Consider the following 20,673-nt stretch of genomic DNA (forward strand, 5'->3'; position numbering starts at 1 on the left):
AAATAGCATTAAAATAAAAAAAAAATAGTTGGAATGTTATGAAATTTCAGTTATACATTTTCCAAAATAACTGAAAAGGTCTCAAAAATTGATATGTTGAAATAATCTGAAACCACTGGAAAAGCATCAAACTTACTCAAAATCATCCACAGTAATGAAATATTACTAATAATTGCTAAAAACATATGAAAAAGTTTTGAAAACATGTTCAAAATGAAGTGAAAAGAATTTAAAAATCCTCATAATCACTGATTTTTTTTTACTGAAAAATCACCCAATCGTCCAATAATTTTCAACAAAAAAATGGACCAATAAGCTCAATTTTCACCCAAAAGTTTCACACTAATTTTCACCAAGAAATTGACCAATAATATTTTCACCCAGAAAATTGACCAATAATTTTCATCCAAAAAAATTGAACAATAATTTTTACTGAAAAATTGACCAACAATTTTCAATGAAAAATCACCCAATCGTCCAATAATTCTTACCAAAAAATTGACCAATGAGCTCAATTTTCACCGAAAAGTATTACAATAATTTTCACCGAGAAATTGACCAATGAGCTCAATTTTCACCCAAAAGTTTCACAATAATTTTCACCAAGAAATTGACCAATAATATTTTCACCCAAGAAATTGACCAACAATTTTCAATGAAAAATAAACCAATCGTCCAATAATTTTTACCAAAAAATTGACCAATAAACTCAATTTTCACCTAAAAGTTTTACAATAATTTTCACCAAGAAATTGACCAATAATGTTTTCACCCAAAAAATTGACCAACAATTTTCACTGATAAATCACCCAATCATCCAATAATTTTCAACAAAAAATGGTCCAATAAGCTCAATTTTCACCCAAAAGTTTCACACTAATTTTCACCAAGAATTTGAGCAATAATTTTCATGCAAAAAAATTGACCAATACTTTTTACTGAAAAATTGACCAACAATTTTCAATGAAAAATCACCCAGTCGTCCAATAATTTTTACCAAAAAATTGATCAATAAGCTCAATTTTCACCCAAAAGTTTTACAATAATTTTCACCAAGAAATTGAAATAATATTTTCACCCAAAATATTGAGATTGACCAATAATTTTTATTGAAAAATTGACCAAACATTTTCAATGAAAAATCACCCAATCATCCAATAATTTTTACCAAAAAATTGACCAATAAGCTCAATTCTCATCTAAAAGTTTTACAATAATTTTCACCGAGAAATTGACCAATAATAGATATTTTCACCCAAAAAATTGACCAATAATTTTTGCTGAAAAATCACCCAATCGCCCAATAATTTTTACCAAAACATTGACCAATATTAAACTCAATTTTCTCCCAAAAAATTTCACAATAATAAATTTTTACCAAGAAATTGACAATAATGTTTTCACCCAAAAAATTGACCTATAATTTTCACTGAAAAATCACCCAATCGTCCAATAATTTTTAACAAAAAAACTGGCCAATAATTTCCACCAAAAAATTGACTTCTAAGCTTAATTTTCACCCAAAACTGTGACAATAATTTTCACCAATAAATTGACCAATAATATTTTCATCCAAAAAATTGATCAATAGCTTTTTCTGAAAAATTGACTAAGATTTTTTTTACAAAAATTGGCCATTAATCAATCATCTTTTATGATAATTTCTCGTAGTTTGATTTCTGAGTTATTGTAAAATTCACTAATAATGGATCATTTTGTTTATTTGTTTCAGGTGAGTTTCTGAAATAATATCCATAGGCGACAGGCGTAGCTAGTACATAATTATAAGTGAGTTACTTTTTGCATTTTATGGAATAGTACTATCATAGGTGGACTTAGACTACCTCTGTTCAATACACCTATTAATGTACATCTTGTAATACCTCTTTCTTAAATAATTTCTCAGAAAGCTCTTGTTTGATGACTCATTGCAGATTTCACAAACAATTTGTAAAATTACTTTACTATAACAATAGTTTATGTCTATTTATGTACATTTATAATTTGAACGACTTCAAAATACCTAATTACAAAAAAGAGCTACACAGTATAATTTCTCGAAATAACAACAATGTGTTTTCTTTGGGCACGAGCAAAGATGATTTACAGATCTCATCGATTGAACGGGTAAAAACTCATATCCAGAGTATACGAACATGGTAAATGAGTACTAGGCATACCTTCCTGTTCAACAAACGCATCCAGTAATTCGGAAACCGTCTGACGAGTTTGCTCATTGGGTGTCGTGAACCATCTTTGTTTCGGTCCATAAGACAAATACCCATTCTCCAATGTAAAAGTGAACAATTTCCTCAGACAGTCGTCTTCATCGTAAAAATACTGTTTATACTCGAGTCCTCTAAGGAAACCAAATACAGCCAGGGCGTCCGAATCATACGATCCCCAAATCGTGACGTTGGTTTGTACTCCATCCAACGATTTCTTCAAAAGATCGAACTCTCCGTAAAAATTGAGAAACTTTTCGATCATGTGTTCGCCTCTCGCATACCTCGGCCAGTAATTTTTCAGTTCACGGTTCATCGATTGGAAGTACCTAGTGAAGGAATGAGGATCGTAGATGTATTTACCGCTAATCGTAAAGTACCCGTTGTAATACTTCCTGACATCGGTTCGTTCTTGCTCTTCGCATTGATACTTGTCAAATACTTGAGTCACCTCGTCCTCCAAGAAACCGCAAAAGCCATCGAAAGCATGACCCTCCAGAAACGGATGATGCCAGATGTTATCTATATCTTCTCGAACAGCCGAGTAAAAGCTGACGCTGCATGTACCGGTGATTAAACCGTACTGGATGTATTTCTGACCATGTTTGAAGCCATTCGTGAAAAATTCGTGTATCCATTCGTAAAATATGGCCGTATGAGACTGATGGGTGGATAAACTGTGGACAGCAGCGCTATCGTAGTTGTCGACCAGTATGATGACCTTACGCTGATCGAAGTATTCGAACAAGATCCTGGCCAAACGATAAAAACTCTGTTGGATATCGGGTCTCATCAAAGTGCCATCTAGACCTTTTTTCAAAAAAGCCACATACTCGTTTCGAAGCTGATAACGAGTCGGATCTGATTCATTAACCGGAGCCAATGCTTTATCCAGCAACCAGCGATATTTTTCAAACGTTTGTTTCAAATTATCACGAATGTGTACCATCATTTGCTCGTCGGTTTGATTATCAATACTGTCGAATTTCAAATCCAATCTGATGACCGGATATCGAGCCAGGTGCTTGATGAATACGTCGTTATGCTGGGCGATGTTCATCTGGCTGAAAATATTATAAGCTTCGGTCTCATTCCATGGTTTCTCTTTGCCATTCTCGTCTACTTCGATCTGAGCGAACAGTTCGATCATATCGAGATTGGTGGTTTTACCAAAACGACCAGGACATGTGACAAAAAAGTACGGCCATTCTTCCTGCTTGAAGAATTCTACCAGCAGATTCGATTTGTCGACGAAATGAAGCACTTGGCGGTCCAGCATTTCTTTGTAAGCGGAGTCGCATAGAACGACATTGATACCATTGTGGAGGATCGAGGCGGTTAGGATCACCAATGAGACTGGATTCAGAAGCATAATACAAGTAGATTTGCGACCTGTGTGAAAGTTTTCATGATTAGAGAAACATCACGCATCAGAACCGAGGTGAAGATGGTAAAAGTGTTATTCGAGTTATCACATCATATTTTTATACGCGAAGAAAAATCTCAATTCGTACCTGAATGCAGAAAGTGTCTGTGTGTCTAAACTTATAATTATTGATAAGTCTACATTTCAATCTCGTCGACTCTATACTGATTGATAACGTCTGTGGGTAATCTGATTCAGAATGTGAATTGCTGTTTGAATTATCGAATTGCTCGGTTTTCTTTTATCAGATGTTTTCAGTTCCTGGTTCAATTTTCCTTCATTTTATTATGTGTTTCAGACAGAAAAGCTTCTTGGAAGTCATTTTTCATTGAAACGAAATATATTGAGAGATCAATGGTAGGTATAAATCAATCAATTCAATAAAATGATTATTACGTAATGATTTTCAGCAATTTTGCTTGAAAGGTAGTGAAAAATGAAGAAATGTGGAAAATCCAATTTTCCACTCACAAAAAATGTTTTGTAGAGAAGAGCTCATTTTTAGGCTTTGTTAGAACTTGAATTACTTACACATTTTTGAGAGCTTTTGCCTTCTTTTTCCAAATGAAAAGCTTATTGTTCAAATTCAAGAAATGTTCAAAGTTTGAATCAGAAAAATAAACTCCTCCCTGCATAAAGGAACTTTTTTTTAATTCTCAAAACGTGAATTTTCAAACGTTTTATTGGCCTTGCTTCACTCGGGCTCGTTTGCTTTTCTTTTTCAAGTTTGAATTTATTTTAAAAATCATCATCGTCGTTTTATTTCGAAAAATTGAATATTTTTTTTCACTAAAATCGTTCAAATTTTGCACCAAATTTTTATATTTTTAAGTAATTTTGTTAGGTAAGTATGTTGAAAAAAGTTTTATATTCGTTCAATTTCATTACATTTATGCAAAGCGAACCTCAAAGGTAAAAATGAAATTTAAAAATCCTGAGTGTTAAAACGTCCTGCTAAAAGTCCTGCTGAAGTATTGATTTTTTATTTTAAAATTTTGTTGCAGGCATCCTGCAAAAAAGAAAAAAATTCGATCTTGAGAGGGGAAGGTTGGGAGGGGGGTTGAAAATATTTTGGAAGGTGTTTTTTTTTAAAGGTAGTGAAAACGTAGTAATTTGCGGTCAACAAGACACCCATAAAATAAAATAAATAAATAAATTCCTGTTGACACCCTGCTGATGTTTTTGTTAGTTTTTTGAAATCTTAGCCAATGCAAACTTCTCGCCTTCGTCAAGTTTGTTTCTGGAGACAGATGTGAAGAGACTTAAAAGTGGAAACTTCTCAAAAGATACACATTTAGGACTTTCTTCAAAAGAATACTCACAATTTTAACCTCCTACATCAATTGGGAATGCTTGAACAGAATTGAAAAAAAGGCAAAAAACCAACATCTCGTAATTGAGAAGGGTTGGGGATTGGGGAGAGTTGAAAGTCAACGCCGAACCCCCCCCCCCTCCCTCAAACAAGCGTCAAAAATACCAAGTAGTCTCGATTTTTGCTAAAAACTGTCGCTTTTTCGAAATAGAAAAAAATTCCATAAAAAGTCTCGATTTTTTGACAAAGATTGCAAAAAAAGGCCACTTTTTTCCAACAAGTGCCAAAAAGTCTTGCATTTTGCTAAATTTACTTACTGAGCTTGCTTTTTAGCAAAATTGCTAAAAAGTACCTAGTGTTTTTTTTTGCAAAAAAAATCCAAAAATCTTACTTTTATGTAGAAATTGTTCGAAAGTGTTGATTTTTGCGAATAATTACCTATACCAAAAAGTCTCATTTTTCATCTTGAAAATATTTTTAAAAATTCGGTTTTTGAAGAAAAATATGAAAAATATACCTACCTAGATAATTTTTTCCAATAATTCTCAAAAACTACAAAAATTGTCTAATGTTTGTTTTTTCAACAAAAATTCTATCTAGTTTTTCACCAAAATTGTTAAAGATTTTCACTCTTTTTCTAAAGTAATCCAGTTGGCCTTTTTTGCTGGAAATCGTTGAAAATTTTCGCTTTTCATCTAAATTGCTATACCTAATCGTTTTTTTGCTAAAAAATTTCAAAGCCCAACTTTTTTCCAAATCTTGTTTAAAAGTATTGCTTTATTGTCAGAAATTGTGAAAAAACCTCCCTTGTGTTATTATCTTCAAAATCTCACTTTTTTGACTAATTTTTTTTTTGTCAAAAATTGCATGAATTCTCACTTTGTTGCAAAAAATGGCCAAAAGAGTTCTCTTTTTAATCAAAACGTTTCAGAATAATTCAAGTTTTTAAAAATTAAAAATTAAAACTCTTCTGTTTTTTTTGGTGATTTTTTTCTACATTGAAATGTTTTGCCCTCGTTTTGTAAATTTTTTGGTCACTCAAGTTACTTTTTTTTTGAAAAAAAATTTCAACGTAAAAAAAAACAAAACAATCAGTTTTCTTGCCTCCAAATTATGTTTTATAACTTTTGATTTTTTATTGATTGGTTATTTTCACTTTCTTAATAATTTTCATGTTCTCCCCCACCACCCTTATCTAAAAATTTGAACATCCGCAAATTCTGAGTCAAGGTCATAGTCCGGCATATGACACACGGAGTAATTGAAGCCCTCAATGATCCTCCAGTACACCTTTTTTCTTGAAGGGGAAGGGGACATTCTAAGGAACAATTTAATGCAAACATGTCAAAACAAGTTAGCTCTACTAACAAAATGGCGGCCATTTTGATTGGCAGGTCGGCTGAAATCGAATATTTTGCGTTGTACTTCAAAAACTAAGATCCAGCGATCTTCAACGGCCGCATATTCGAATGTACCGATTAGTAGAATACAATAGAACCAGAGGGGGTAAAAACTGTATCCGAATGTCCGAAGCGAAATGACCGCCAATATCCCAAAAGGTGTATCCGAATGTCCGAAGTAAAAAAAAAAACCTTGTATGACTAGGGATTCCCAAACATATCTGGGTTCTGACGAATATGGAACCCAATGGAAAGTACAACTACATACCTTGCATGTAGCATAAAAATACCTAGATAAGCGTAAGGTCGATGAAGATGGGCTCATGAAACCCCAAAATAGATTTATGAGAGGCCCCACTCCCAATATTGGAATTATGATCGACTGTATAGTGTATAGCCTAAGCCTTATTGCATTTTTACTTCAGGAAAATCAGGCTAAAAACCATTGAGAAGGCACAAAAATTTACTTTTTTACAGCTGAAAAGTCTAAACCCTTAAAAGGCATATCAAGGACCCCCTCAAAACGCACATGCAAATTTTCCAGCCTTCCAAGTCGATTTGTGAGGTTTCTCTTCTCCGAATTGCTCTAAAAAGTTGATTTTGATTTTTTTGACCTTTATCACCTGCTTTTGTTTCTCCCTCTCATGAATTTGGACATACCTCAATTTTTTAGCCAAAGTAATCTCCACTCATATTTTTCAAATCCAACGTAAAATCACACAAAATATGAAATTCCTCTGGCTAAAGCTGAAATGTTCTTATAGTCCAAGAAGAGGGGGAGGGATGAAAAAAAATTGTTTAAAACGTATGTGCCCTATTACCTTTTCTCTGATATCCAACATTTGCCTATAGGCTAGTACGATTCATTTTAATAATCTCCAAATTTTCAAAACGTAAACCTAAATGTTCTTTTCCAATTTCAAAAATCAAAACAATTTCACAGGTAAGTTTTCAACTATTTTTTCCAATTTTTGAAATTGCTGACAAAAATTATTTAAAAATTGGCACCACTGCCTAACAAAATGTTTCCCTGGTTTCAGAAATGGTATCTTTCTACAATTTAGCATAATTATTAATTAATGCGAAATATTTGCCAAGAAAAATTTTTTGAACCAGGTACATTATATTCAACAGATGTGAGATGTACCTAGACCTACTTTAGAAACCCCTGTAAGCGCAAAAATCCAAACGGACATTCAGATACACTTTTTGGGACATTCGCGGTCATATTGCAACGGACATTCGGATACAGTTTTTACCCCCCCATGGTTCTACTGATAACCACTAATCGGTACATTCGAATATGCACCGTCTTCAATTTTCCAGCGATTTCCGAATTTGAATTTTGAAAAATTCAACTTTGGGAACCACTGGAAAGTTGAAGATTGCTGAATAGAAGTGATTGGGGGTCAATATTCCAAGAGTGGTTCAATATGAGTAATTCAAGACCACAACTATTTTTTTTTTTTAAAAAAAGGTTTATTTTTGAATATTATTTAGTTTTAGAGCGGGTGTTGAAGGAGGCCGAATTACAAACCTTGATGTTGATTGGAATCTCACTGAATTCTCTCACACTGATTGATCAAACCTGGCCCTAGTAAAGCTGGTCTAGCCCACATCCAATCCGTGGGATAGCGAGTTTGTTAATTTGTCTACTAGTACATTCCCTGGCAAGGTTTTGGATGCCGAGGGCTTGAAAACCGGATAGATATCGCTCTTGGTTTTGGTTTCGATTTTATGTTTTTTGAAAAAGTAAAGGTTTTGGTTTAGGTTTTTTGAAATATCATCTCTCTCGTTCCAGTTCTGCTGAAACGGTTTGATTTCAAAAGAATCGGTTTTGGTTTTTTCCTTTCTTCATTTTTTAGAGGGAAGAAGGCCAAGAAAGTGATCACTTTTTCAAAAACTTTGTGTATGTGACTAGAAAGCGGCACTTTGGCAGTGCCAAATTTGTCAACTTTTTATTTTTCAGGCCTTTTCACCTTTAGCACCAGTTTTTACTTTAATTTTACCAAAAATGCGAAAAATTCAAAAACCAAAACCAATTCAGTTTTCAATTGGTTACGCTCTCAGTTTCGGGTTTGAATTTGAGAAATAAACGCTCCCGGTTCCAGTTTTGGTTTTAGTTGTGGGAAAATAACGCTCCTGGTTTCAGTTTTGGTTTCAGTTTTGAGCATTTTTAATTGGTTTTTGGGGGTTTTGGTTTTGGTTTTGGTTTCGGTTTGCAAGTCCTGTGGATGCCAAGGGAGAAGTTCACATAAATGTTAGTTTGTTGTAGTAGTGGATTTTTGTGATGATGCAGAATATTATGTAGTGACCCTGGCTCACTCTTCCTTCAATTTTACACTTCAGAGTTTCCACCTCCCCCACATTGTGTGGTTGGATCACCAGCGTCTCTCTACTACCAAAGTGGCTGATGAACTCCCTCGCTATCCCAGCAGACATTCTGAGGTCTTGGCTGACAAGGTACGTGTGCCAGTGCAAACGAGGGGGCTTGTACAAATTTGCAAGTCTTTGTTGGTTTCCTTCAGCATGAGTAGGCCATTGGACTAGACCGCTGTTAAATCCATATTTCCCAGGCTTCTTCTCCTCATTACTTCTGCACTAGAGGGGATGAGTCTGGTCTCAACATCACAAAGTGTTGGTTCGTGTAGTATGTCAAGATATTGTTCATAAGGAAGAAGCCCCCCCCCCCACTAGCAGCACTGACTGGGGCATAGAATTACTCTTGGATCCTACGAAGCACCAGGTACCGCATTGCAGGTATGTAGATGTGGTCACTGAATAACAGGGAGTATGGATGCTCCAGGCCTCCTTGAGTGAGCAACTGTCTCTGGGTTGTTGAGATTATCCTCCTGGGTTCAGCATCCTTTGAGGCCTCTTCCCAGTGCTGGTATGCCACGGAAGTGGAGAGCTCAGTGCTACTCTTTCTGGGAGCTGAGAGGAAGGTGGTCCTTAGGAATATTATTTGACGGTTTACATCCTCCAAGATGTGTCTGTTCACATATATGGTCCTATTTGTGTGTAGTTTGAAGCAGGTTTTTTGATGCCCAGCTTCTCCCCAATGGAGAACGTTGAATGATCTTGTTTTGGTGTTTCCTCAGCTACAGACCACAACCACTTCCCTACCCCCCCCCCCAACAGATGACAACGAAAGTGCTCAATTTTTACAATTTTGAGAACCCCTAGATCGGTTTTGCAATCCGATCTCAAAAATGTGATGGTAGTTTCGGCACAGGAAAATGGTTATCCTCGCTCAAACCTGTTCAATCTAACGCCAAATCAAACATAAATGCTCTCAAATTTCAAAAGAATTTCGTTGAAATTTCTTTAAACAAGATGACCTTACCTTATTAGTTTGGAAAAAAATTATCACAAAAATCGGTCATAAAAAATTATTTAAAAAATCAGAATGATATACGCAAAATCGATGAAAATGAACCTCTGGGACTCCAAAGCAAATTTTGTATGTATCGTGATGTTACCTATTATAGGCCTGGGGTTTTCTTTGTTCAAAGGAAAATCAAGCTTAAAAAAACAATCATAAATTACATTTATTTACAACAATGGATAATTAAAAATTTCCAATTTTAAAATAATTTCTGGAATGTTGCCGGAAATTGAAAAATAATTAATTTTGATATCATCTCAAAATTTGCACCGTACACAACATCTCAATATTCATCGTAAGACACAGCTGGTCGAAGTTTTTCAATTCTATCGATAATTTCCATCTTAATTTCGCAATTAGGAACGCCATAAAATCCTTCCACAACTGAATGGGTAAAATACCCATTTTCGAAAGCGAAAGTCCGAACAATAGGTAGATAACTCTGTCTATTCTGCGTTATCTCCCTAGCTTCCTTGCTGGAATAGTTGAAAATAAAGTTCAATAATTGGCGAAACTTGACGTAGGAATCTTCGTCGTAGATCTTACTAATGCTAGAATTCGTCTCGATCCGGTTATCCGAATTAGCAGGAATGGAAAAATCATTCATGAACTCGGGGAAGTAAAAGAAAGCAAAAATGACGTGATCTCGTCGATCGATCGACCAATAGCTTTGAAAATCATCGTGAGTAGCTCGAGGATAAAATTTATCATTTCGTTTGTGATATCTTCGCGTCCAGTATTCGGTTACATTGCAGTCGGATGTGTTCAAAAACTCCTTAACCGAGTTCAAATTGTAAACTGATCTGTGTTTCAGTCTGGTTCTGTATCCGTTGTAGCATTCTTTCAACTGGTATCTGTCCATTTCGTTGAAATTGCGACGATCCAACATAGTAGTGAGTTCTTTTTCCAGGATACCGCAAAATGAAACCAATGGATGATCTTCCAGGAAAGCGTGGTGCAAAATGGTGCTATTATCGATCGGAAAACCGCTATGTTTGCTGTAAAATGTAATGCTCGAGGTGCCTGTGATCAGCATGTACTCGATGTATTCGCGACCCTCGGTGTACGCGGTCGATAAGATTTTATTTAGCAGAAAATAATACTGAGTTGTGTCGAAAGTGTTGTCGAAACGTAGCTTGCTCATTGGACTGTCGTAATCGTCAACTAAGACGATGGTTTTGGTGCCATTTAGTGCGATATTCACCATTCTCGCTAGACGATGTAACGATTCGTGTTTTCTGTCTTCCTCCAGTGTGCTTTCCAGTACCTTCTGCATGTACGCGAGATCTTCCGCGTCGATCCCGTAATCCTCCTTTAAAATCCATCTGTATTCGTGGAACAAAGTTCTTACTCGTTGGTTCCAAAAATCCAGAGCTTTTTCCGAGTCTTGATCAATACTCAAGTCTAACAACATCACTACATATCGTGCCATATGAACGGATACTATTCGAGGGTAATTGGCGATAGTCAACTTATTAAACAATTTGTGAGTTTTGCTGCCTTGCCAATCTACAGGTTTGTGAGATCTGTCTAATATAATCTGGGCGAAGTGTTTGATCATTTTGAGATTTGTGGATTTACCGAAGCGTCTGGGGCATGTGAGGAATCCGAAACGATCGTCGGCGCTGAAAAATATCCTCAGGAGTTTCGTTTTGTCGATGTAGACGGAGGATTTGGCCAATCTGGGGTACGTGGATTCGGTCCAACATGGGACCAGGATGACTAGAACGAGGAATGTTTTGATGACGATCTGCGAGATCATTATACGATTGTTGAAGGAAGAGGGAGGTGATTTGGAGCAAGTTTTGGCGATATTGGTTCTATTTTGATTTGGATAATCGACTTACAGTTCCTGCGAAGAATGAAATGACCAGATAAATAATCAATTAAATTAAATTTTGGTCTGGATGCCTTGAAAAGCATAACTGAAAGAATTTTATTTAAACTTACTTGAAGAAAACTGTATATGTGACTCGCCTGCTCACAAGAAACTAGATCGATAGATTGTTATCAGAGTTGTGATTTGTGATTTCATCATTTTAACTCTTTTGATTAGTTCGAAAAATAATTAATTTTCAATTCTGAGAAATTTGCTTTTCATTACTTGACTATACTACACCATGTGCAATGATGGATATATCGATTCTTTTCTAAATAGTTGAAGTATGCTCGAGATTTTTTTTTGAAGAATTTTATCATGTTTTTCCAAATACCGATTCACTCTCCCACTTGACATATACTTGTGTCTTTCATGCGTCTTGTAAGACTGAGTAAGTACCCAGAAGTACATAATCCACTCGAATAGTGTTGCTAATTTGAAAATAACCATGCTTATCCACTCGACAATTGTCACGTGTTGATTATTTTTCCAATTTATTCCCTCGAAATCATTCACAGACTTGAATTTTCACGATGTCTAAGAATGAGTGTTCTCATGATGGCTGAATAAGTATTAATTATTTTTTTGATATACTTAACCAACTCGTATCTTGAAAAGTAACTCGTGATTTTGAAAGAAACGCACTTTTTTCAACTATTTGGTTTGGCAGTTGTTTATGGCCCATTTATTTTGTGACAGGGAAGGAAGTCAGTTTGAAATGAAAATTAGATTATGAAGATTGAAGATAATAATCAAACATGTGTTTTTGAATTAGAATTCGGTAGTTGAAATTGATAAAATTGACTTAAAAATTGTTCAAAATAATCAAAATTGATTAAAAAATGCCAAAATTTATCCACAAGTTTTGGAAAATGACAAAAACTGGTAGAATATTAGGTAAAAAAAATTCATAAAACTGGGCGGAAATATGAAGGAAATGTATTGAAATTGTTATCGACTTATAAATGGCTAAACAAATGGTAAAAATGTGACAAAATGGGAAAATTTATTCAAAAAAGTTTGAATAACATGTCTACCTAATACTAAAAGTTTCCTAAAATTCCTAAAAAGACAGCTAAACATGCATAGAAATAATTAAAAACAAAGTCACATTAACAAATTTAAAAAATTGATTCAAAAATTGCTTGAAAGACAAAAAATTGGTAGAGCATTTAAAAATTGGTAAAAATTAACTCAACATGAAAAAAAAAACGGAGTCAACTTATCAAAAAAATCAATGAAAAATGTGAATGATTCATGGAGAAAAATCGTTCGCGATCGAATAAGTCACTGAAAAATAAAATTAGCTGTACATGACATGCCGAAAGTTGGCCGTTTTAATCCTATTATCAAAAACTGGATTAAATTCGTTCGCGAACGATTCACTCAGAATGAACAAATCATTCGAGAACGTCTGAATCACCTGTAAATTGAAGCAAAAGAGAGTAAGACAAAATTTGACTTTTTCAAATCCATAAAAAAGAATTGAAAATGAATCGTTTGCGAACGATTTGCTCGAAGGGGAAAAAATCGTTCTCGAATGAATGATCACCGATTAATCAAACCAGTTAAAATTCATTCACGATCGATTCGTCGCTCCTGATCAAATCGTTCGCGAACGAATGATACCCAATTCTTATTGATGGATTTGAAAAAGTCAAAAAATTTAGATATTATCTAATCTACATTAATTTGTATTAACAAAAATTGGAGTTTATTCGTTCGCGAACGATTCACTCAGTAATGATGAATCACTCAAGAACGACTGAATCACTTGGAAATCTGATGAGACACGTCAAGACAACTCGAAAAATTCATTCTTCAATCTACCAATAAAAATAGTGAATGGTTCGTTCGCGAACGATTTGATCGAAGTAGAAAAAATCGTTCGAATGAATGAATCACTAAAGGCTTAAATGTTAAATTTGATATGAATGGTAAGACGAAACTTTTGCAGACTATTTATTCAAAATTACACAAATTCGTTCGCGAACGATTTCCTCAGAATCGACTTAATTATCATTGAACAAAAATAATTTTTTTACAAAATGATGCATAAACAAACAATGTAAGGCATTTATTTTTAATTTGTTCGTCAATTTTCCTTATTTTCGATCCTGGATAAATTATTATCGAGACTAGACAAATTGTGGTAAATTTACAATTTCACAGCAGTTTTTTTTTCCTTTCAATTCTTTCAACATATCCTCTTTTCTCACGTTTTTTCCACGTACCTATCTACTTCATCACACGAGCAAAATTCATTTCGTGGCCTAATTCATTTTTTCTGATTCATTTCCAGTTGATTGTTTGCGGATTCAGGTTGGATGTATTTCCATTGTAGGTAATGATACGATATCCAAGACAGGAAATTGAATACTACTAAAATCAACAGTTGAGTATATAAGCCGAAGTATTCTCCGTAGTAAAAACTGATGGCTGTGGTCACACTCTGGAACAAACAAAAAAATTTAATCTCAAATTTTTAGAAAATAATGTCCGTAATAAGTATTGGGAGAGGGCTGAAAAAATTAATTTAGCTCTAGAACCTTCAAACACATTATTTTTCGTCATCTAGGACCAGTTCAAAAAAATAATAATACAAGATTTATGATGTTTTGTTCTTCAATTTTTTTTTTTTTTTTAAATTCATACTTTACGTAGGAAAATTCCCCTACTCAGGTGGCTAAAGATCGACTTTCAGAAATTTCAAACCAAGTGAACCACTTATTTGAAAACGAGTGAAATGAGGAATTTGGATTTTTCAAAGCTACATTATTTTAGACGAATGTTGATGAGAAAATAACTCACATTTATAAATTTCATGACCGCGTAAGCCGAAGCACTATCGTTTGGATACACAACTCCTAAATGATCAAATGCTTCTGTTTGTAAACAAGCCTCTCCTAAGGCAGATAACATAGCTCCGAAGATGAGTAACCAGTTGCTATTAAAAATATACGTAAAATTAGTTAGTATTTCGAACATCAACGTGCACACATACCTAGGTCAAATAGCTACTCTACTTTTTCACCGAAAGTACTTACGGCAGCAATAATATTGGTAAATCGTCGGTATACGATCGAGCTGCGTTATTCGGCAGCATTAAAAATGCGATTATGTAGCATAAGAAATTGCTAAAGAAAGCGATGGTAATCAAAGGTTTCAGTTTGAAGAATTTTTTTCCTCCGACAAATATGCTTAAAAATCCTCCTATTGAAAACAATTCAATTGAAACAGGAAATTAGCTGATTGGAGTGTTTCATTTACCTAGATTATTTTGTTTATGAAGTAAGAAAGTAGGTGAATGCTCATATGTATGTATTGTTTACATACCAAGTATTTCGCCAATTCCTTGAAATATACCGCAGAGTGGAGCTAGTTCTTTTGAGTTAGCTGATAGGTATCTGGAAAAGCTCATACTGGCGCTGAGAATGCTCAGGAACGTCAAATGAATACCTACGAACAGTTTGAGACTATTTTAAGGAAATTGTATTCAGTGTACAATTGCTTTTGTTGCAAATTTTATTAGAAAAAATGTTGTTCAAGTACATGGACAATTTTTTCGTTTATTCCAGATAAATTCTATACCAAGTTGAATCAAAAACGAGGTCTGGTCATCTGAATTTTCTTAAAATTTTTCATCGTCATACCGTCCTAATTCTTCTAGGAGAAGGGGGAAGGGCGAGCCTCCGTAATTTTTACTCGTTTCGAATTTTTTGCAAAACTGATAAGTTTTAACAACTCATATTTCAAGACTGGTTCAACTTTGAGAAAATCTATTTACAGTGTTTCAAAGAGAATAGATTGAGCTTTCACTATTGGATTTCAACTAAGGGGGGAGGTGGGTACAAGGTTACACAATTTTCACCGAAATTCAAAAGGCTCTTTTCAAGTGTGAAGTAACATATTGATTGTTACTTACTCAAAAGTGCTGAATTCAAATCTTAAGTTTTTTTTTTTGATTCGATCCGTCCCAAGTCCTTCACCAGTTCCCGAAAATCAGAATAAATTCTAAAAAAATTCGAATCATTTGTGATGCATCGTTTATGAAGTTGCAATTTTGATAAAATAAAATGCAAAAATCACAAAGATGTTGTGTGAAAAATTCGATTTTTTTTATATTATGCTGAATTTGATTATCTATGCTATATTTTATTTTTTTAGATGTGTCATTTGGTTGCCTTTTTAGCTGCCAATATTGGTGGGGGAGGAGGGACGTTGAAAATTGAGGAAACTTGGAGTGACGTGTTGATTTTCGGGAAAGGGAAATTCAATTGAAAATGAGGACGGGGTTTTTAAAAATGTATTCAATTTTGGATCTCGAGCTACGTCCCAAAATCAGAACAAGTCAACTGATCACGCCGCATTTTTGAAACAATAAACGTTCCTCTATAATTGAAAAATTGTTTGATGCAAAAAATCAAATACCTCAGTGATATTTCAGGTATAGGTGCATATTGAACTTTGGAACAGCCTGTAAGGGAGGGGGAATTGAATGGCCTAAAATTCCAAAAATGGCATCTTCTTCATCTTCGAAAGTTTTATGCCTGACTCAATTGACTTTTTTAATCGAAAAACTGGTTGGGAGTTCATATAGGGTCATTCCGCGTCAATTGAACCAAGAAGTGGTAGGGGGTTCGGCGATTTTTTTGAAATTTTTCCTGTGGAAATACCTTCCGAAGGGATGACCAATGGCGCAAATCGCAGCCCTCTAGCCCTTTTTTAAAGGCAGCCAGGGGGTGTCAACGTTTTTAGTGAACCTAAAATATCATCCATTTCAGCAGTGGATTACTCGATAACCGCGATACCTACCAAAATGGAACTTTTTCCCATAGTTAGGAGTTTTGAAAGGCTTTTTGGTGATATCATAAAAATCAGTGTTGCCGCTTTTTTTCGTACAAAAAATTAGCTCAAAAAGTTTTGAAACGTAGTTTTCATATCGTTCCGTCTCTCAAAAATTCTGAAAAAAATACATTATAGACAACTTTTCATGCTGAACAACATATTAAAAAATTGGGATGGTAACGTGTTGCAAAGTCGATTTAAAAAAATTAAAAGTTTGCGAAAAAATGCGATTTTTTGATTTAAAACATGAAACAAAGTTTTGATCGGTGAAGTTGACCCATTTGACCTCTATTTGTACGTATATGTTGAAAAAGTTGAAAAAACCCTCTAGCTCAATGGAATAAACGCCTCACAAGAAAATCAAAATTTGAAAAAATTCAATTTTTCATTTCAAACATCAAAAAAAGTTCAAATTTATTCAGTTGTCCTATTTTGACCTCTTTCTGACGTATTTCATGAAAAAGTTGTTAAAAATTACACTCACAACAAAAAAATAAAAATTTGTTCATTTTTTGAAACTTTTCAAATTTTGATTTTTTTTGTGAGGAGTTCATTTCATCGAGTGAAAGGGTTTTTTCAACTTTTTCAACAGATACGTACAAATGGGGGTCAAATGGGTCAACTTCACCTATCAAAACTTTTTTCCATGTTTCAAATCAAAAAATTACATTATTTTGCAAACTTTAAATTTTTTTAAATCGACTTTGCAACACTTTACCATCCCAATTTTTTTCATGTTGTTCAGCATTAAAAGTTGTCCATAATGTATTTTTTTCAGAATTTTTGAGAGTCGGGACGATGTGAAAACTACGTTTCGAAACTTTTTGAGCTAATTTTTCATACGAAAAAAGTGGCAACACTGATTTTTATGATATCACCAAAAAGCCTTTCAAAACCCCTAACTATGGGAAAAAGTTTCATTTTGGTAGGTATCGCGGTTATCGAGTAATCCACTGCTGAAATGGATGATATTTTAGGTTCACTAAAAACTTTGACACCCCCTGGCTGCCTTTAAAAAAGGGCTAGAGGGCTGCGATTTGCGCCATTGGTCATCCCTTCGGAAGGTATTTCCACAGGAAAAATTTCAAAAAAATCGCCGAACCCCCTACCACTTCTTGGTTCAATTGACGTGGAATGACCCTATAGTATGCTCAAAAAATTTCGAAAAATATTCTCCTTCTTCAATTGGGTAAGTACTTTTGATTTATGATTTGAAATTCGGGGAAACAAGAGACTTGAAATAGACCAAGAAATAAGGTTTGAAAGCTGTTTAATTTTTTTCAACATTTTTGGGGCATCACTCAATCTATTTTAGAGCTGAATAAAATAAAAGTCTGTACAAAATCTATGAAAATGAAGTACTGATTTTTCAAATTTTGGGAATTTTAAGCCTATTTCTTTCTCTCACCTCCCCGCCTTACTCATCGAGGTTGCCAAGTTTCTATTCTGGAAACTCCAGAACGACTTGAAACCGCCTTCAATTAGCTTAGCATTTTGTAATTTAGAGAAAAAAGTAAATTTCAGCTGTTCTAGCTCCATATTGGGTAAAATTTTATTGAAATTTCAACTCTATTTTCCTTGTATACTACTTTTCTTTCAATTTCAATTTTTTTTTGAAAATTTTCCTGTGAAAAATTCGAATTTGTAAATTTTTTGTGGGGGGGGGGGGTCGAGTAAAGAGCTTTTTCAAAGTTTGGCTAAGAAATGTACCTAGTGATTTTTTCAACAAAAAATCCAAATTTCTACTTTTTAGGTCAATTTGGCAAAATTTCATTTTTTTTTGTATTTTTGGCCCAGATTTGATTTTTTGATTTTCAAAAATTCCCCAAAAATCAAAACATGCACTGAAGCACCTGAGGGTTCAAAAATTTTTCTGCCAGTTGGGTGAGGATACCTCCCTTGTTAGGTCATTCGATTCAGGTACGTAATAACTCACCTAGATGAACCATCGTTATCACCAACAGCAACATTTTCGGCGTTGTTAGTAATTTACTAGATTTAATTATCTCATCGCCGGGCGACCGAACGGTTTTTTCTTCTTCATCGTTTCGTAAAGGTGGTCGTATACCAAACATCATTATTATGGCAACAACAACAAATCCAACCAACGTCAGAACGATTCTTACCCTCAGTGGCCGATCGATCGCTTGATCTATATCGTTGAATTGAAAATAAATAATCAGGTTTCCAAAAAAGTGGCTGTCAAATGAAAAAAAAACAGACACGATGTTACTTAATTGAAGTATGTAGGTATGTATAAGTATAACAATTAAGGAGGAGAGGGCGTGTTGATTTTAGGTATTCGTTATTTCTGTACCTGGACTGGAATAGGATCCAGAATACTCCTATGCTGGAGTACGCCTTTCCTATTTTCGAATTTAAAACCGTGTAGTTGGCTTGTCCGGTCCATAACACCGATGCTCCGAATCCGCATAATGCTGCGCCCAAATATATCCAGAAACTTAGCTCGGTGTAAAACGACGCTATATAGATTCTGAGAAAAAACAGATGATATTATTTGTTGCCAAATATGAAATACGTACATGTAATATGTATTTATTATTCTAACGTAAGAGCTACCTACGTAAATGAATATCTAATGCAAAATACTTGTATATATGTAATAGTGATATCAATAATCTTACAAATAAAAAACAGTGCCAATTATCATAGCATATTTAGGACCAGTTTTTGCGATGATGCCGGGGGCCAACCAAGTACCGAGGGAAAGTGTCGTGTATACGATACCCAGCGAAATGTATCCGTCTAGATGAACCGATGGGTTGTCTTTTTCAATACTCGCTGTGATGGTTTTCTAAATTCGAGAGGAAAAAAAGACATACGGTGACTCGTTTAATTATTCCTTTAATTTTTCATAATTTTTAACGTAGAAATATCTACCTACTTAATTGTAGGTACGTCTACGTAGGTAGGTAGAAATACTAGTCTAATGTGTTAGTCAGCGGTATAGGTATAGTAATGAAAAATTATCTTCTACTATTGTCTATCGTCGCATAAATTTCTAAAACAAAAAATAACTCACTTGTACGCTCGTCAGTACATTGAATGCATTAAACAGCATAACAAAACACAATCCCAAGTAAACATCTTTCAAAAACCTCGTACTAATTTTATTAAACATCATTTTTTACAACGCCTATGTCTATAGAGAAATATAAACGACTCGATATTTCCGCGAGAACAACGCGATTAATACAAATAATTTCTTTATCGGTTTTTAATTATAGAATAATATTTTCATCGACGTTAATTATGTACTAAATTAGGTTCATTATGATTAGGTAAAGTCTCGCCAATAAGCTGTACGAACCGCGCAATAACACTTCACGAGACAACGATTCGACACCTTCATGTCTTCTTCAAGTCAGAAGTATGCATTGAACTAATGTTTTCGTTGAAACCAATCCGTAAAGAAGGTCAGTCCCCTCCAAATCTAACATAATTTACGTTATGTACTTTCGAGTGTAATGATAAGAATAGATAGCTTAATTGATCGAAGAACTTTCAGTCATTCGCACAACTTTACATATGTGTATAGGTCCATATCTGGAAACAAAACAAGGAGAGGGAACATAGGTCAAGTTAAAATCGAGTGAAATTTTTTCATATTGGAAACCAAAAACAAACGAAACCCTCATTTTGAAAAATAAAGTTGAATTGCTAGCATTTATTATGAAACATTATTACTTACCTATTATGATTATAAAAAAAATTTCAAAAAAATTCGAAATATGCTTACTGAAAGAGAGAATTGAATTAGCTAAGTAGGTAGGTACTTACGAGTATAAAAAAAATGTTGATAAAATTTCAATTTTCTTGCCAAAACTGAAATTTCCCCCTCCCCTCCCCCTCAAAAAAGTACCTATCCTCTAAACAAGCTTTATTTTTTCAATTTTAATATACCTACTTTTTATTGCTTGAAACAGTGTTTCGAAAACTGTAGGTACTCAGTAAGTCGGTGCATAAAAACGAGTGATTATCGCAATTTTTTCTGTCATTTACGTAGCTGTCCGTGTGTTTTATCTCTATGTCCTGTCAAAGTTGACCTACAAGTAGCAATAAAAAATTTAAACCAAAAGTACAAGTGTTATTGGTCTGTTGTGCTAAAGTACTACGAGTACCTAACCAGGAAAAAATACGACGGAGGAAGATGATGTTTTTCAATGTTTTACGG

General features: G+C 34.3%; 3 protein-coding genes across 3 annotated transcripts; all 3 read right to left on the reverse strand.

Annotated features, from left to right (window-relative positions):
* Positions 1 to 1,703: 1,703 nt before the first annotated feature.
* Positions 1,704 to 3,853, reverse strand: LOC135834438 (uncharacterized). Its single transcript, XM_065348315.1, has 2 exons — positions 3,740 to 3,853; positions 1,704 to 3,617 (listed from the first exon to the last, which is right to left on the reverse strand). Exon 2 carries the CDS (start codon positions 3,595 to 3,597, stop codon positions 2,113 to 2,115), a length of 1,485 nt encoding a protein of 494 aa, XP_065204387.1. The 5' UTR covers positions 3,598 to 3,617; positions 3,740 to 3,853; the 3' UTR covers positions 1,704 to 2,112.
* A 6,040-nt stretch (positions 3,854 to 9,893) lies between these two features.
* LOC135834439 (uncharacterized) lies at positions 9,894 to 11,833 on the reverse strand. Its single transcript, XM_065348317.1, has 2 exons — positions 11,702 to 11,833; positions 9,894 to 11,603 (listed from the first exon to the last, which is right to left on the reverse strand). Exon 2 carries the CDS (start codon positions 11,511 to 11,513, stop codon positions 10,035 to 10,037), a length of 1,479 nt encoding a protein of 492 aa, XP_065204389.1. The 5' UTR covers positions 11,514 to 11,603; positions 11,702 to 11,833; the 3' UTR covers positions 9,894 to 10,034.
* A 1,859-nt stretch (positions 11,834 to 13,692) lies between these two features.
* LOC135834440 (UNC93-like protein MFSD11) lies at positions 13,693 to 19,925 on the reverse strand. Its single transcript, XM_065348318.1, has 8 exons — positions 19,522 to 19,925; positions 19,124 to 19,293; positions 18,796 to 18,972; positions 18,415 to 18,677; positions 14,967 to 15,089; positions 14,678 to 14,843; positions 14,442 to 14,577; positions 13,693 to 14,082 (listed from the first exon to the last, which is right to left on the reverse strand). The coding sequence occupies exons 1-8, from the start codon at positions 19,621 to 19,623 to the stop codon at positions 13,909 to 13,911; spliced, it is 1,311 nt and encodes a 436-aa protein (XP_065204390.1). The 5' UTR covers positions 19,624 to 19,925; the 3' UTR covers positions 13,693 to 13,908.
* Between the last annotated feature and the right edge of the window lie 748 nt (positions 19,926 to 20,673).

Source organism: Planococcus citri, chromosome 2, assembly GCF_950023065.1.
Source record: "Planococcus citri chromosome 2, ihPlaCitr1.1, whole genome shotgun sequence".
NCBI classification, from domain to species: domain Eukaryota; kingdom Metazoa; phylum Arthropoda; class Insecta; order Hemiptera; family Pseudococcidae; genus Planococcus; species Planococcus citri.